A 17,097-nucleotide genomic window follows, 5' to 3' on the forward strand; every position below is an offset into this window, starting at 1 on the left:
TGGAAATGATCGCAATCCGGTTGAAAATCTTTTGCGCGAAGCTGGAAGTGAGGCTGAAGTACACGGATTGATGCAATGATGCCTCAGGCAGTCAGGCGCCTTTCTCACTTGCATCAGTGGCTTGGCGGGATGGCTTACCCGTACCATTCTGGAATTGTCGGATAATGTGTAAGCTAGGTCATGAGATCCTGTTGGTTGATTGTAAAGAAACAAGATACACTTCGTCGCCATACATTTTCATCCTGCTTTTGGATCGTGGTTCTCATTACCGCTCTCTAGAAAGGTATATAGTCACTAAAACCTCGCAATTGTGCGGTCATCCTCAACTCGTGCAGCCAATACGTGCGAAAATATTAATTTTTCAAAACTTATTACCGCACGGTACGAGAGTATAGGAGACTGCTCTTATGCAAGACTATGCAGTACATGACACCAATGAACTTGAACTTAGTCCCGGAGACCTTCGAAGTGAGTCAACCGACGCTCCGTGTTGGCACGAGTGTTGACAAAGTCAGGGTTGTTGAGGGTCAGCTCCAACCCTCCAGAGATGACGTTGTCCGCAGCCTCAACCCCCTGCATAAAACTGCAGAGAGGATCAAAACGTCAGCAAATATGTACACAGAAGACGAGTACGTCAAGCCAATGTGACAACGGGGATTATCAGCCCAGCGCACGTACCTGTGGTCCTGGTTCCCCACCTCATACTTCCACCCCCCAAACCGCCCGCGCGAGAGGATCCGCCTGTCCCGGAGGTACGGCAGCGCCTGCGCGAGGGCGCCGTCGCGCTCGACGCCCGGGGTCGGGTAGCCGTGGTCGAAGCGGCGGACGTAGGTGCTGACGACCTCGTCCGCGGGCGCCAGCAGCTCGGTGGCGATGAGGCCCCGCATGCAGTCGGCCAGGAGCGTGTCGTGCCGGACGGGCTTGTAGGCGGACTCGGACACCTCGAGCATGATGGACCAGTAGGGGCCCGGTTTCGCTTCCGCGGAGGCCGGCTTCTCGCCGCTGGCCAGCTGCTGGGTCGCGAGCTCGACGTCGGGGCCGGGCTGGTTGTGGGGGGAGTAGTTGGAGAAGATGGTGGCGCGGTAGAAGGGGCAGTTGTCCTCGACAAAGTACAGCTGTTTTGGTCAGAAAAGGAACAAAACAAAAAAAGGAAAAGAAAAACGAAAAAAGGCGGACACATATGAAAACTTACCCAGCACTTGTCGCCGATACGGCTGGGACGCTCGCCACGGATGCCGACACCGATGACGTTGGTGGAGGAGTAGAACAGGGGCTTGCACATCTGCTGAAGCTTGGCGTCGCCCATAGACTCGGCGAGGTGGTCGAGAGACATGGTCGAGATGAGCGAGCCGTAGTTGACCACCGTGCCTGAACATCATCCACCCGCATTAGCAGGCGCCGTTACAACAGGTAAGCTGACACAAAAGAGAATGACAGTTAAAATACTGACTGACCGTCCTTGAGTTGCACCTTGTTCTTCTCGGCATCCACCTTGGTGACGGTGCCCTTGTCGCTGCCGAATCGCGTCTTCTCGGCCTGGAGCGTCTTGGCCAGGGCGATCCAGATGCCGCCGGTGCCGCCGTGAGCCGGAAAGCGGAAGGTGGAGTTGGGCCCCCAGCCGCCGGCGATCTTGCCGAGCACGGCGTTGCGGACCAGCAGCTTGACGTTGGGGGCCGCGACGCGCTCGCCCACCCAGGTCGCATTCATCTGTCAAGCGTATGAGTATCAGTATGACAGATAGAAACCACACATTGGGACTCAAGACGATGGAGGGCAGGGTTTGGACATACCATGGTGGTCGGCACAGCCCACACCTTGAAGTTGTACGGGCGCACTGGGGATTTTCGGGTCAGTCAAGGGCAACATGCTGATACTTGAAGAGAAACACTCACTGAAGATCTCGTTCAGGCGGTTTCCGATGTTCCGGATGTTCCACTCGTCAAAGTTGGCGGGCTTGTCGGCCGGGGCGCGGACGCGGGCCTCGAGGGCGGCGTCGACGAGGTCCTCGAGGCACCGGGCGCGCTCCTCGGGCTCCAGCGCGGCGATGTTGTTCTGGAAGGGGTAGGGCACCCAGCCGCCCCGGAAGCGGACGTACGAGACTCGCTAGGCCGACATGTGAGTACAAAACCCCCGTACCCGCTAGTGCACGACCGGGGAAGAGGAAAATGGTGGTTGCGACTTACCTGGTGCGTGTACCAATCGCTCTCCTGGGGCAAGGCTTCGTTGATGCAGTCGTCGAAGTACTTGTAGTGCGAGAAGATGACGTGCCCGCCAACGTCGTAGAGCTGCGAGAGTGAGAGAAAGGGGCACGATTAGCCTACAAGCACTCCAAATGAGACGGGGTCGCGCCAGGGGCCGAAAGCAAGAGGACAACCCACAAAACCCTCGGGGGTGACATCCGTGGAAGCCAGGCCTCCGGGCGTCTCGTTGGAGTCGACAATAAGCCACGACGCCAAGTTCTGGAAGTTTGGAGAATCGAGTAGTCAGTAACTGGGGCCCAATGGTGCCGACCAGATCTTGAGGTGGAATGAACTGGCTCACTGTCTGTTGCAGGCGCTTGGCGGCGCCCAGGCCGGTAGGCCCGGCACCAACCACCAGAACGTCAACGTTGCTGTTTGTTCATCTTCGGTCAGTCACCCGAGTATAGCTGTATTAGGCATTCCACTTGCATTTCGGACATGGGTTGACCTCTTAATTTTGGAAAGGTTGTTGGAGCTTCGGAATATAAGGCAAGGTAAACCACAAGTGAAAAAGGGAGGTTATGTGAAGTTGGTGCTGATGCGAAGCTTCGCAGGATAAATATTGTCAAGATGTCCGGTTGACGAAACTATCTGACGCAATGCGGTCAATCTGGGGAAATGAGTTCATTTCGGATCGGATTGGGTTATGGTTGGGACACATCCAATCAGCAATGAGGTTGTGTTGAGGAAGCAGTTCAGAAAAGGTACCGATTGTGCCCTGGAGGTGATTGGACTGACCTATCGGCACGCTTATCTACAACCTGGAAACAGTCAGGATCAATGTAACATGCGACCTGCTAGGTTAGCTAGCCCCTTTGACAATGAATTGCTTCTGTGGAATAAACAGCACATGATCCTCCACGATATTTGGTGTCGCTGTGCCGCAGCAGTGCATGCCGTAGGGTTTCAGGGCCGGGGAGCTTCTGCATGAAAGCCCAGGTCGTGGGGTACTGCTTACGCGTCAGTGGTACAGAGCATGCCTGCCTTGTACGGCGTCAAAGGCACTACACTACCAAGGTACAAAGACGTGTGCCTCGCATCCAATCTCAGATGAGCATATATTGAGTGATGCAATTATACCTCCTGCCTTATCAATGCGAAAACCGCGATAGACATTGATGGGATGGCTCATTAATCCCTGGCCTAATGATTTCAAGGACAACTTATGATTGGTCCTAATTGAAAAATTTACGCTTCTTGTTCTATCATTGGTGGCACTGGAATCCGCCGGCAGTACGGTCGTGTTTGATCCCGTAGGTATTCATCAAGGCGCGCGCTGAAACCTGTAACTTAGGCGGACCTGCATTAGTGGTTTCCCCAGGGGAGATTCAAGTCCAGCTTCTGCATGCGTGCTCGGGGAAACTGTCGCTGCAGACATTTCAAGCCTGTCCAAAACTTATCTCCTTACGCTTGGGTTTCTCACCCTAATTACCAGAACAACCAATGCTGATGATTGCCAATGCGCGGTAGCTCTTTGTTCGGAGGGAACAAGACAATTGTTTCCACATGAGACCTAGCCATAGTATAGGATACAGGAACATTTCGTCTATGGGCATAAACATCAATACCGCTGTTTGGCAACAATGAGAAAGATGTTGAAATGAAAATGGGATACTTATACCCGGAGATGCGCGCTTTCCATAGGTTTTCTTTTGGTCAAGGACCATCGGTATCATACCTAAGTCAATCAAAATTCCCATATCCACAGCAAATAGAGAAGAGTAATAACTTAGTACCCAAGGTAGATCGTTCAACATGGATGACAATCAGGTGTCGTACCTATCACAGGCGGACCTTGACGATCTCCTAGCCGAAGATCCCATGGGGCTAAACGCCATGGCCGACGAGCTACTCGGCCACGACAACGAGGCGGCCGAGGCCGATTTGGGACTCAATCTCGGGGAGGAGCTCCCCGCCCTCTTCGATGAAGAGCCCGACCAGCAGCCCGCCGCCGCCCCCGTTGTCGCCGCCCCCGAGCCGGTCCCGGACCTCGGACCGGCCCGGGAGGGTCTCATGGCCCTGTTGGCTCGCCTGGATGCTCTGGTCCTTTCCGTGCCCGCCGAGGCCCCTGAGCGGGCCGGAATGGTCGATGGCGCCCGTGCTGTCCTGGAGCACATCCAGGAACAGTTTCGTGGCGAGATCGAAAACCTGGAGCGCCGCGGCGCAAACCTCGCTCATGATGCTAATGACGAGATTCCAGCCGACGAGGATGGTCCGGCCCCCCCCCCCCTCCAGGAGGATGTCGAGACAGCTTCTTCGGACGATGAGTCCATCAAGAGCACTATTTATTGTGCGTTCACTACCCTTGTCAATTCGGACGACAATGATGCGTAGCGAACCCCTGATATGATTTGATAAGCACACGGTAAACACATAGCGATGTCGGTCCCCCCGTTGAAGGGACTATCATGTGATGAACCTATACTTCGGCAACCCACAGCCCCAGATTGGCAGCCCGCTTTGGGCCGTCAAAATCGAGGGTAGTGTAGCCTCGTAAGTAACATTAATATGATATGGATCCCCCACGTCTACCTATCTTCCCTTGTATGTGACTAGAGTCTTTCGATCGTATCTGTCAGTGATGCCCTTTTAAAAGTTCGAGTCGATGATGACAGTTGAAATTTGAATGAGAGCCTGCTAGCCAGCAATCTCGGGATTAAGCAAGTACGTGGACAAAGGAAGTACACAAAGCCATTGTGTCAGACTAACAACAGCCTAGACAGACAAAACCAACAGTTGGGCCTGAGACATTCCATTCTGCCTGAGAAATAATGGTTACTGAGGCGGTCCAACCTCTTCAAAACCTATCCACACAAGCCTAAGGTACCTTTTTCCTTTTCAATCCCGGATGTCTGTAGGAGACGTCAGATCCACAGTCGCAAACCCACCCACTACGGACAACGTGTATTTACCTCATTGCCGTTCGCCCACGACTGATATCAGTAAGTGTTCGACAATCAAACCTATAACTCCTACGCGCATTGACTCGGCCCCAGGCGTGAGAGAACACCCTTGCTGCCAGACCTCAATAATTCCATTGCTTTCCCGCACCCAGTACACCCCCACCCATCGGTTCCAAGATGGAAAAGCAGCCAAAGTTGCCATCAAAAAGCTCGGAAGATAGCAGCAGCCACGACAACAATGGGGACCGTCCAGCTCGAGGGGTGAAGCGCCAAGGGCAAGAACCGCCACCCAACCCAAGCAAGGTCGCGCGACGTTCACCGGCCACCCCCGGCTTGGGACAACAACCGCGCCCGCCCGCACTGGCGATGACCTACCCCAATGGCGGGCTACGCATCACCCGGACCCCTGGCAGACGCAATGCCAAAAACTGCGTTAGCCTGGGCGATCTCATCGACAAAGACCATCTGGTTTCTGCCTGCATCTTCGCCTTTTACATCGCCGACGAGGAGTTGTTCCCCCACCTCCCAAACTCCACAGGAGACAAGGACGCTGTACCAGTAAGCTTCACCTTTCTTCACCAACTAGGTACCTGCAAGCAGCCCCCTACTGACCTGTCATGCAGATCTACATCGGCCGGGACGCCAACAACGACCCGCTCCTACAAGCCGCCGCCCGCCGCGCCCGCCTTCCCCTCGCCGAAGGCAAACTGACAAAGAAGACCCTGGACGTCCTGCGCCCCCACATCGAGGCCCTGCACCAGGCAGCCCACCCCGAACGACGCGACCTCCGTCCCTTCTACGCCTGGGCCCCGGGCTCCGCCCACTCCAAGCTCCTGCTGCTCGTCTACCCGACCTTCCTCCGCGTCGTCATCACGTCCTGCAACCTGATGGACATCGACACCGTCCTCGGCGACAACCACTGGTACATCCACGACGTGCCCCGACGGTCCGGATTGGCGACCCGGCCGCCGGCGGGGTTCGAGGGCACGCTGCTGGCCCATCTCGAGGCCCTCGGCACCCCCGCCGCGTTCCTCGACTCGGTCCGGGGGCGGTACGACTACGGCACGCTGAAAGTGTACCTCGTGACCTCGCACCCGGGAACGTTCGTAGGGCCTGGCAAGGCGGAGCAGCATGGGTTGTTGCGGCTGCGGAAGGTGGTCAAGCATCTCGGCTTGGGTCTCGGAGAGGGCGAGAAGTCCGAGCACGACAAGGACAACGACGAGGTCCGGCTGGATATCTGCCCAGCCAGCGTCGGCAACCTCTCGGCGCGTTGGTTGACGGCCTTCCACCAATGCGCACTGGGTCAACAGGAGATAGAACTCACGCCCGGAGACGAAGAAGAAAATGACGACGATGCGTTGTTCGAAAAGATGCGCCTCTTCTATCCCTCGGTCGACGACGTCCGGAACGACCCCGCCGACTCCAAAGACGCGGCCAGCAACATCGGCTGCCACCTGCGCCCCTGGGAGAAAGCCCCCCAGGCCGTCCAGCGCCTCTTCCACAACTACCGCTCCCGAGACGCGGGCCGGCTCTTCCACCAGAAACTGGTGATGGCCTACGACCCCCGCGAGCCCGAGGATACTCCCCACTACGTCTACATCGGGTCCGCCAACCTGTCGCAGTCGGCCTGGGGCGCCCTGGCCGAAGACAAGAGGAAGGGGGGCAACGCGGCGACGTGCGACACCAAGCTGACGGGGGTGACCAACTTCGAGTGCGGCGTCGTCATCCCCGGACGCGTGATCGGGGGGCTCCTCGAGCCGGGCACGGGGTCCTGGCAGGAGGGGGTCGTGCCGTTTGATCGGGCGGCGGCGGGGTACGACTTGAAGAGGGATAGGCCGTGGAATGACCCGCGGTGGGTCAAGGGGTACCGGGATGACTATGACTAATCATGAGATATGTAGAGGCAAGCACCTGATACACATACTCCAATGAGGGTACTGTTAGGGCATGGATATGAAATGAAGACCGGAATACTCCGAGTAGCCCATTTCTATATGAAGGCAATGTATACTGCCATTACCTAATTCACATGAGCTCAGAGTGGCCAAGCAGATGGTAATTAAAGGCTACCATTGAACCCCAATCAATTATTCTAGTATATTCGTACTTTTCCCAGGAAATAGTGATATATCTACGTTGCAAGTGTATGCTCACATCTACTACGCCCTGTCAACAGCTGTAGTGCACGAGTCTCACCCCGGCTCACTCCACCCCTGGCTTTTGCTACGTACTTGGAAGATCTCAATAGTTTAGGCTTGCCGGCGCCGACGCCTATTCATCAACACCAAAAGACAACACCAACTTCTCTGGCGCGCAACAGTGCAAGTAAACACTCAAAGTCTGGCAAGAGGTGAGGCTGCGCTTTGTTATCTGTTGGCGGGGCATAGTAGGTATAGACCGTATGCCAATCAACGTAGATATAATCTCTCTCTTTCATGGTTGGGTTGAAGGAGCATATCAACTAAGTTGTTTGAATCTGCAATATACTGGACTGTAGACTGTCTATCAACGCTGGGCTAATCATTTCGAAACATAACAAGTAATCGTTTGGTCAGCCCCTTTTATTGGATTGCCCTTTTCCTTGTGTGCCGTTCCCGTGTAGCCATCTGCGTTCTAGTATTAGGCCCCGAACCAACAGTTACGAGCACAGATCACGAGAAAACTCACTCGATAGAGGTTTACTGCGCTAATCTAACCGTGTGGGAAATCAAGCAGATAATAGCAAGTCCATTTCACCAATACCAAGTCTCAGTACCATGGTTAATCCTGCGAGCCCAAGAGATCTGTTTTCGCCAAACGGATTGGATTGCTCAGATCAGTAGATCAGTGGAGTCAACTGTCCAACTTGAGATGGGAGTGGCATCTGATTCGTCGAGTGAGTTTGTAACCACCGAAAGTCGTCAAGGTGTCCGTTTCAGAGAGGGCGACAGTGCTTTTGTTTGAATTTTCGAACGCCGACAGTGCCTTTGTCCCATCGCGGTTCATTGAACAACCCCAGCACGCACAAATGTGTCATCGAACAGATGCCTTTGATGTATCGACAACTCGGCTGGCTTGAAGCATGAACACACCTACTGTTTTCCTATGCCAGTAGGGTATATAACAGGGTCTACCCATCCGTAAATACCCATTCATCCATCACACACGCATCTCCCATCAACTAATACCCTACTGCATCCTCTACAAAATCCCCAGCATCACTGATATTTACCCCTTGACGAAACCCCCTTTCTACATTCACAAACACCCAGACTTGCAAGACCAGCATCTACGGGTAGGTAAATACCTTGACTGAGCAACATGGACCAGGTACAGCCACACAGCATGATGCCAGACAATGAAAGGCCCCGAAAGGTGTCAGATATGGTTGAGGACCAATCACGCCTAGCCCAGACGGTGTACCAGCCCAAAGTGGGGACTGCCCGGCAAGCAGCGGCACACTGGGAGGCCATGTGCAGCGACTGCGAGCTTCGCCTGGCCAAAGCCGAGAATGCTGCATCTTCCTTGCGCGACGAGCTTGGATACTACAGCATGCTGCGCAGCGTGCGCCGCCGTCGCCGACTGGATGGCGGCAGCATGGACAACGCTGAATACTGGTCGTTGCGTGGGGATGTTGACGACTTGGAAGCCCGGGTCGGCGTCCTTAGGGCGGCATACGCTAGAGAGATCCTGACTGGCGGCCGCGCTGGTAGCGCTGAACTGTACAAGATCGCACTGGAACTTGAGGAGTTGGGTTGGGAGGTTTCGACCACGCAAGCTAAGTTTCAGACGTCTGAGAAATCGTAATTGACGACAGAGATTGTGGGATGGGTGGTGGAGATCAAGAACGTTGATGGAGGTGAGTGGTGTGGATAAGGAGATACTTCAGTCATGGGAAATCATTATGGACTTATGACAGGTCAAGGAGCAAGTGTCTCCAAGAGGCAAATGCGGAGTGACAGGGCGAGCAACATGTCACTTTGGGAAGCATTTGCGGGATATGACACGGGACAGCCTTTGAGTGCATTCACAGTAACCGGTTGTTGCCTCTAGGAAGTTTGTCACTTGAATGAATTCTATGGCTAACAATCAAGCACCTCAATATGTAGATAGAATCATTTACGGATGCAAATGATCTGAACCGTGCAATATTGGCAATATCTGAGTTTGTAGCCAGTTGAGAGAACAAAGAAGTTAAGCCCCTTAATTAGGCACCGGATGATCCTCGGCCGAAACCCCAGATACCCACCTGAACTTCGCGGACACATGATCAGGTGGCGACCGCTTCAACCCCGGCTCCCGGTACAGGTTCTCCCTGTACGCACCGCCGGGGACAGCGTAGTGTTCCCAGAACAAGCCCCTCCGGCGCAGCTCCGGCAGCAGCAGGTCGATGATGTCCTTGAAAGATTGGGGAAACAGTGTGTAAGCCTGGTTTGTGTGAGTGAGTTAGTCACCTATGATCCAAGTTGCTGTGCCATCTTTTTGCTTGCGGTATCGTTGACGCTTGGAACTTACAAAGTTGAACCCATCGACATCCGCCTCATCCACCCAAGTCTGCAGCCCGTCGGCGACTTGCGCAGGCGTCCCGACGATGACGGGGCCGTTGCCGCCTATACTGACGTGCTCGGCGATGGTGTGCTTCGTCCACTTCTTGGTTCCGGGCGAGAACTTCGCGTAACCGGTGACCGTGGATCTGCAAGACAGCGGGGTAAGCATTTGAACAAAGGCATCCATCAACGAAGGGACCATGCAATGGTCTATCGACTTACCGGACGGCATTGCTCTCCACCTCCCGCAGCTCCTCCTCGTCGCCGTACTGGCTGAGGTCGATGCCCGTCCACCCGCCAAACAAAGCCAGCGCGCCATCATGCGACGCGTACTGGCGGTAGTCGGCGAGCTTCTGCTGGGCCTCCTCCTCGGTGTTGCCCAAGATAGGGGTGACCAACGCCAAGACCTTGATGGCGCTCCCGTCGCGCCCAAACTGCGTCCGCGCCGTCTGCCGGATCTCGGCGATGCTGCCGGCGCACACGGCGGGCGCGTGGGCCGACACGAAGATGCCCTCGGCGTGCTGCGCCGCGAACAGCTTGCCCGACTTGGACGTGCCCGCCTGCAGGATCAGCGGGGTGCGCTGCGGGCTCGGCTGGCAGAGATGGGGGCCCGGGACGTTGAAGAATTTGCCGGCGTGGTCGATGCGACGAACTAGGGCGGGGTCCGTGTAGACGTCCCGGGCCGCGTCCCGCTGGACGGCATCGTCGCGCCACGAGGACTCGAATAGCTTGTACATGACGCGCATGTACTCTTCGGCTTGGGCGTAGCGGTCGTCGTGCTGCGAAACCCCGTCGTAAACGTCAGTCTAGGTCGCAATATCGTTGTTTCTGTGCTTGTTTTCTTACCTGCGGCTGCTCCGTTCGCCCCATGTTCCTGGCGGCCGAGTCAAGGTAGCTGGTGACAACCTTCACATTTGGTCAGTCACCATTGCTGAGTTTTCTGTTATGACATGACGTCACTGCATAAAACCCACGTTCCATCCTAGTCTATGTGGTTGGTCAGCACATGGTCACGACTATGTCCAGCGTGATGAATGTAAGAATGAGAACACCTACCTTCCTCCACTCAAGTGATCAGTCGTTGACAACCGCCGGGCCAGGTGATATGGCTGTTCGTAGGTTGTGGATACGGTGACTCCGAACCCGATGCTCTTGGTCACCGCCGCCATGGCGGACACGACGGCCAGGGGCTCGTTGACAGGCCACTGGGCGCCGGAGATAATGGCCGGGTCCAGGGACCCTTGGTAAACATCGTATCCGCCTGTGCATGCCACATGTTAGAAGCAGATCCTCTACCACGAGCACAGTAGCGGGTGTGGTTCTTTCACCTAAGACATCGGCAATGAATATGCCATGAAACTTGGCCTCCTCGAGGAGTTTGGCGAGCTCCACCCAGTGGCTGACCTCGTTGAACCGCCAGGACTGGTCGTCCGGATGGCACCACAGACCCGGAGACTGATGGCCACTGCCTACAAAGAGGGGGAAAGTATGTCAGTGAATATTATGCAGGCAAAGCCGCCAATTCATATCCATGTGGCCCGAGACTTACACATCTCGACAAAGGCATTGATCACCAGGCTCTTCTTGCGCGGCTCGGCGGAAGACGTCATTGTCGGTACGGGTTAGTTGGTTTCCTCTTCCGTAGCTCTCAATGAGGACGGGGGTTTCTAGTATGGCAGACAGGTACACGCAGACATAAGCATCACTTCAAGTTAGGTAGCATGCTATATGTAGCCATGTATGGCAAATTGATTGGGTGTTTCGGCAGGGTTCGGTCCTGCGATAAGCAGAGTGGAGCTGCGGAGGTTTGGGGGGAGATGGCGCAATAGCACCCGAAGGATTGCACAACCACACCCTTGACATTCGTGCTGCAGATTGGGGTTGCCCCAAGACGCAGATCTCGAATTGGACTTGCTGCAGCGTGGTGGAGTCATGAATGCAACCCTCTCTATTGCGGGAATTGCTTATTTACCAGGAAGACAAGCATACACATGTCAACATGCTGAATAAGCTTGGCACTAGCAAAACATCATATCTCTCAGAAATACCAAGGACAGAAGGTTGGGAATCTACATTCTACCTATAGGATTCGGAAGAATAGATGTCTAAATGAGTAATAATCATGGCGGCGTATGGGTGTCCGCCATTCTAGTTGTGGAGCCAATCATCAAGTTTTGACATGTGAGCCGGCAGGCTATTGCCGCTTAAGAGGTAGTTTCCGGACCCTTGATATCGGATTTGTCACTGGGGATATCCTGAACGGCCTCTTCCTGGTCTACCTGTCGAGTTTTGGTTGCCCCAGAACCGAACCCCCGCACCACCAACCAGGCCGGATAGATGGAGAAGGCCCAGAGCACCAGGTTGAAGTACACGCCGCCGACCTGAGCAAAAAGCGTCAGCGACGTGAGCCCGTAGCTCACGGCCTGCCAGGCGGACTCGGTGCCCCGTAGCAGGGCGGCGAAACGGAGCACTTCGGACTCTCCGTTGGCGATGTGGGAGATCATGAAGTACCTAGTCGTAGCAGGCAGAAGGCCCTCATATCAGTAATGTGAAGGAGGATTGTGAGATATGGGTGCGAATAACAAATAGTGCCACTTACAAGTACAGGTAGTTCACCTGGAACGCGGCGTTGAGCAGAATGTAGACGGCGAAGGCCCCGGCGAAGCCCGGGCTGGCCCAGTCGTACGTAGGCTGGGTCACGCGGAAGCGCGAGGTCAGCACCGTGGCCCAGATACACCACGCCCCCGAGGCGAGCGTAAAGAACCAGAAGGCGTAGCGGCCGCGAGTCTTGACGGAGAGTCGGCTGTTGTCGAGCCAGGCCTGTTGGTTTGCCAGTTAGCTAGAGGATTTTATCTCCAACCCAAGAAGACAACTACCACTTGGTGGAAGCCACAAGCAGTGAAATGACACCAATTGGACAGAAGCTTACCCCTGCAGCATTTCCGGCGAGGATGCCGACCACGCCACCGAGGAACGACCCCAATGCTCTGGCGCGAACGGAAAACCATACTAGAGAGCGTGTTTGTCAGTGACCACACGCATAATTTGATGACGGTGGAGTGTAAACCCACGCGCAAGATAAGTAAACATGACAGCCTCCGCGAAGACTGCCTGCCCGATCCACAGCAAGATCAAAGAGGAACTGCGGCCGCAGGAAGTTCTTGGCCGTCGCCTTCATCTCCCGCCACGGCCGGTCGAGGATGGCGAGCGAGACTTTCACTCCGTCGCGGCGCTCCACCTTGGCGGGCGGGGTCAACAGAAACGAAACAACGAGCCCGAGCGCCTGCAGGGTGACGAAGACGAGATAAACGGCGTACGAGACCTGACCGGCCTCGTTGCGGTCCGCGTTGAGGCCCAGGTTGATGGCGCCACCTAGGACCTGTCCCATCAGGCGGAAAGTGAGCCACCAGCCGAGCGCCCGGCCCTTGTTCCAGGGCTCCGGGTAGGCGATGGCGATGGCGGCTTCGACGGCCCAGAAGAGGCCGGCCGAGATGCCGCACAGGACGGCGCCGAGCAGCACCAGCCACTCGACTCCGTACCGATTGTTCAGGTACAGGCCCGCGGCGTAGGGAGCGTAGCCAATTCTGATAACGGTGAAGACCGAGGTCAGCCTTGTTCCGACAAGCAGCTGGTGCAACCAAAGTCGTGAAGTCTCAGCGAGAAAAGGAAAACTTACGTTCCCAAGCTTAGGGCGTACTTGATGCCAATGTAGTGTACAATGGCGGTGGAGAAATAACACGAGACCACCATCAGGCAGAACGTGGCCGCATTGGCAGCGTTGACCAGCTGTGGCGACTGGGACCCTCCGGCACCCAACGAGTTCATGGCCGTCCAAAGGCCAGGTGCGAGGAGATTACATAAACCGAGAATGGTCATGTTGTACATGGTCGAACGATACCATTTTACTAAATCATGTGTGATTAGTCGCAAGACAGCTCTCTTTTGGGTCTTAAGGAGGGTGAGCCACGTACCCGGGTGGTTTCGGCCTTCGCCAGGCTCTTTCACGCTGCTTCCGGGGCTTGAGGAGGCAGCCATGTTACCGACGAGACTTTCAGGTAAGCGAGCGCCTGTTGACGTGAATTGGGGAATGGAGCGCTCGGCGCAATCGAGGGATAAGATACGAATGAACCAATAGCTACTACGAATGGATGTACGTCCCGGGCAGTTGGGCGAGGCGAGACGTCAATCACATATATTATGCCAACCACATCACGAAGAGACCAGGTACGAGTACCAGTAACCCAAGGGAATGGCGCCAAACTGTAACACATACTACACGCATACCTCACCTACGGCAATCCTGCCCCCTCGGAACTTTCCATCGAATTGGGTCGTCATCTCGGTTCCGACGCATTACGTGACAGATACCAATGGGCCAGTCATCCGTGGCCAGTATGTAATGCGGAAACAGTTTTCAACTCCACGGATTTTTGGTTATTACGAAGATCTGCTTGAACAGCACGCCATCTCAGGGGTTCCAGGAACCCAGAGTCTTGTTTCTTCATCATGCGTTACCGGGGGGGATTCATCGATGCAATAGCGTCGCCTGCATCCAAGATAAGGAAACAACACGAACTATAGCGATTTGACAACAGTCCAATACGACTGTGTTGGGTTGCCCGTGGTTCCTGAGGTGTGGGGTGGGGACTCTCGGGGCTGGCCTATCCTGGTAAGAGGGAGAGGGGCCGTTCGCATGGCGTGATTCTGCCGCCCGGAAGCATCATCGAGGGCCCCTCCACACTGGGGCAACTCCATCATGCAGCCCGATAAGCAGTCCCGGAAATTTCATATGCCAATCCAGGTACAAGTTCGGCAATAGATTTACTCGGGCTAGCAGACGCGGCCGCGAATGACGCGATAAAGTACAATATGGCATCTGCGTCCGACTCCGGCCAGCATGCCAAAGAGGTGGACTGTTTGCATTGGGAAATGACGCTGTTGGTTGTTAGCTGAGCAACACCGCGGTCAGAAATATTGAATTGCTCCCGCCTTATACTGCGACTTCGACGTTAGAACAGCGCCGTCTATATCGCGGCCTAGTTGTATGCTCGCCTTTTCTACCGTGATTCGTTTGTAGTCTGGATTATTAGTGTTTTGTTTTTCTTCTCCAATCTTATATTCTAATTGAGCAAGAAGCTCCTTTGCCAAAAAATGACCGCTAAAGAGTCAACACCCGAAGCAAATGGGCCGCCGTTCTCTCCAACGCTCGATACTACAGCAACGCAGGCAGCCAGCACAGTGAATGGGAATGCAACCAAGTATCCCGAGCCACATCCCCACCAGACGCCCCGGTTCCGAGAGCTCGAGTTGGAACAGCGGTATATCGATGAGCCCCGGAAGCTGAGAGTGGTCGTTGTCGGCGCCGGGTTGGCCGGCGTCATTGCGGGAACCCTGCTCCCCGCCAAGGTCCCCAACATCGAGTTGACCATCTTCGAGAAGAATGCCGATGTCGTAAGTCATCTTGTGCAACTACTTTGGAAAGGCATCTTGCATGTGCTGACATCGGATTCTAGGGAGGGACGTGGTTTGAGAACAAGTACCCCGGAGTCCGCTGTGACATACCGGCACATGTGTACCAGACCAGCTTCGAGCCCAATACGCAGTGGTCCGAAGAGTTCGCACAAGGCGCCGAGATTAAAGAGTACTGGCAGAAGCTGGCCCAGAAGTACGGTGTCTACGACCGCCTCAAGCTTTCCCACAATGTGACGGGCCTGGCCTGGGATCCCGAGACTTCGGTGTGGAAAATTGATGTGGTGGACGTGCAGTCCGGAAGGCAGTTCACGCAAACCGCCGACTTCGTGTTAACGGCGGTCGGACGGTTCAACGCCTGGAAGCTGCCCGACTACCCGGGCCTGCACGACTTCGAGGGCCTGCTGCGGCACACGTCCAACTGGGACCCCGCCTTCGACCCCGCGGGCAAGCGGGTGGCCGTCATCGGCAACGGCGCCAGCGGCATCCAGGTCGTCTCGCACCTGCACAAGAAGGTGGCGCACCTGGACCACTACGCCCGGAACCCGACCTGGATCGCCGACTCCTTCGCGGGCGACAAGACGAGCCTGGAGCCCGAGCCGTACCCCGAGGAGCTGCGCCGGCGCTTCGCCGAGGACCCGTCGGCCTACACGGCGTGGCGCAAGGCGTTCGAGGACAAGTACTGGCGCGGCTTCGAGACCTGGCTGCGCGACTCGGACCGCAACAACGACGCCCGCGTCACGTTGACCGAGAACATGCGACAGCGGCTGCTCCATCGACCGGAGCTACTGGAGACGATCATTCCGGAGTTCTCTCCCCACTGCCGCCGGTTGACGCCCGGGCCGGGCTACCTTGAGGCCATCACGGCTGAGAACACCGACTACATCCAGACCCGCATCGCGCGCTTCACCAGGACGGGCATCGAGACGGTGGACGGCCGGCACCGCGAGGTCGATGCCATCTTCTGCGCCACGGGCGCCAACGTCGACATGATCCAACCGTTCCCCATCCGCGGGCCCGACGGTGCGCTGCTGTCGGATCTCTGGAGCAGCACCAAAGAGGGCGCGGGCCCCGGGTTCCCCTATACCTACCTAGGGGCGGCGACGCCCGGTTTCCCGAACCTGTTCTTCGTACACGGCCCCAATGCCGCGGGCCGCTCGGGGTCCGTCCCGCACTCGGTCGAGGTGCAAGTCTCCTTCTTCGCGCGGGTCCTGCGCAAGGCCGCGCGCGAGGGGCTGCGGACCCTGCAGCCCTCGCGGCGGGCGGCCGACGACTTCGTCGAGTACTGCGACGCCTTCTTCCGGTCGACGGTGCTGACCGAGAACTGCTCGTCGTGGTACAACGGGGGCCGGCCCGGGGCGCGCATCCACGGGCTCTGGCCGGGCAGCGGCGCGCACGTCGAGACGGTGCTGCGGGAGCCGCGCTGGGAGGACTGGGAGTACACGTACCTGAACAGGGACGAGAACCGGCTGATGTGGTATTTCGGAAACGGGCAGACGCGGAAGGAGGAGGATCCGGCGTCGGATATGACGCGGTATGTGCGGGATCCGGCGGAGATCGATTTGCGGACGCTGCACGACTGGTGAGCGAGCGGCGAGATTTGATATCTCGTAACATGATGCGCAACGACATTTAAGTTTTAAATTCGCATTTTATGCAGCTAGTTTCATCCAATCTTCACGGGAACCCCTTTCTCTTCACTCGAAACAGCTGGTTTCCAAATGACATCTGCATACCTCTAGAACCCTCGCAGGTTCCAACCAATTGCTCTGAAAACATCACATCTGAGTTGATATATGCAATGAATCAGGGTTATGCCACCAGTTTGGCTGTTGCCCCATCAAAATACTGCACAGTCAGTCGCAAATTTGGGTCAAGGTTGAACATCAAAAACACGTATTGACAAAATTTTGGATAATTCGAATCTCTAACAGATCGCAAGCAGATCACAACCCTACC

General features: G+C 55.9%; 7 protein-coding genes across 7 annotated transcripts; 4 read left to right on the plus strand and 3 right to left on the minus strand.

Annotated features, from left to right (window-relative positions):
• Nucleotides 1-447: 447 nt before the first annotated feature.
• Nucleotides 448-2,868, minus strand: PG985_003495 (uncharacterized protein; the record flags this gene model as incomplete). Its single annotated transcript, XM_066823264.1, has 10 exons — nt 448-583; nt 679-1,115; nt 1,193-1,368; nt 1,455-1,707; nt 1,791-1,834; nt 1,893-2,103; nt 2,184-2,285; nt 2,379-2,459; nt 2,542-2,611; nt 2,837-2,868. The coding sequence occupies 10 exons, from the start codon at nt 2,866-2,868 to the stop codon at nt 448-450; spliced, it is 1,542 nt and encodes a 513-aa protein (XP_066686424.1).
• A 1,127-nt stretch (nt 2,869-3,995) lies between these two features.
• On the plus strand, nt 3,996-4,574 carry PG985_003496 (uncharacterized protein; the record flags this gene model as incomplete). Its single annotated transcript, XM_066823265.1, has 1 exon — nt 3,996-4,574. The coding sequence occupies one exon, from the start codon at nt 3,996-3,998 to the stop codon at nt 4,572-4,574; it is 579 nt and encodes a 192-aa protein (XP_066686425.1).
• A 746-nt stretch (nt 4,575-5,320) lies between these two features.
• On the plus strand, nt 5,321-7,029 carry PG985_003497 (uncharacterized protein; the record flags this gene model as incomplete). The annotated part of the gene is made up of 2 exons (XM_066823266.1): nt 5,321-5,701; nt 5,767-7,029. 2 exons carry the CDS (start codon nt 5,321-5,323, stop codon nt 7,027-7,029), a joined length of 1,644 nt encoding a protein of 547 aa, XP_066686426.1.
• Nucleotides 7,030-8,443: 1,414 nt separating this feature from the next.
• PG985_003498 (uncharacterized protein) lies at nt 8,444-8,929 on the plus strand (the record flags this gene model as incomplete). The annotated part of the gene is made up of 1 exon (XM_066823267.1): nt 8,444-8,929. The coding sequence occupies one exon, from the start codon at nt 8,444-8,446 to the stop codon at nt 8,927-8,929; it is 486 nt and encodes a 161-aa protein (XP_066686427.1).
• Nucleotides 8,930-9,325: 396 nt separating this feature from the next.
• On the minus strand, nt 9,326-11,279 carry PG985_003499 (Dimethyl-sulfide monooxygenase; the record flags this gene model as incomplete). The annotated part of the gene is made up of 8 exons (XM_066823268.1): nt 9,326-9,550; nt 9,638-9,815; nt 9,892-10,448; nt 10,516-10,575; nt 10,644-10,656; nt 10,726-10,930; nt 10,998-11,138; nt 11,219-11,279. 8 exons carry the CDS (start codon nt 11,277-11,279, stop codon nt 9,326-9,328), a joined length of 1,440 nt encoding a protein of 479 aa, XP_066686428.1.
• A 594-nt stretch (nt 11,280-11,873) lies between these two features.
• PG985_003500 (uncharacterized protein) lies at nt 11,874-13,554 on the minus strand (the record flags this gene model as incomplete). The annotated part of the gene is made up of 5 exons (XM_066823269.1): nt 11,874-12,180; nt 12,269-12,489; nt 12,599-12,678; nt 12,763-13,253; nt 13,346-13,554. 5 exons carry the CDS (start codon nt 13,552-13,554, stop codon nt 11,874-11,876), a joined length of 1,308 nt encoding a protein of 435 aa, XP_066686429.1.
• Nucleotides 13,555-14,820: 1,266 nt separating this feature from the next.
• On the plus strand, nt 14,821-16,724 carry PG985_003501 (uncharacterized protein; the record flags this gene model as incomplete). The annotated part of the gene is made up of 2 exons (XM_066823270.1): nt 14,821-15,120; nt 15,183-16,724. The coding sequence occupies 2 exons, from the start codon at nt 14,821-14,823 to the stop codon at nt 16,722-16,724; spliced, it is 1,842 nt and encodes a 613-aa protein (XP_066686430.1).
• Between the last annotated feature and the right edge of the window lie 373 nt (nt 16,725-17,097).

Source organism: Apiospora marii, assembly GCF_038362585.1.
Source record: "Apiospora marii strain CBS 49790 chromosome Unknown utg000003l_segment0_segment0, whole genome shotgun sequence".
In the NCBI taxonomy this organism is placed as follows: domain Eukaryota; kingdom Fungi; phylum Ascomycota; class Sordariomycetes; order Amphisphaeriales; family Apiosporaceae; genus Apiospora; species Apiospora marii.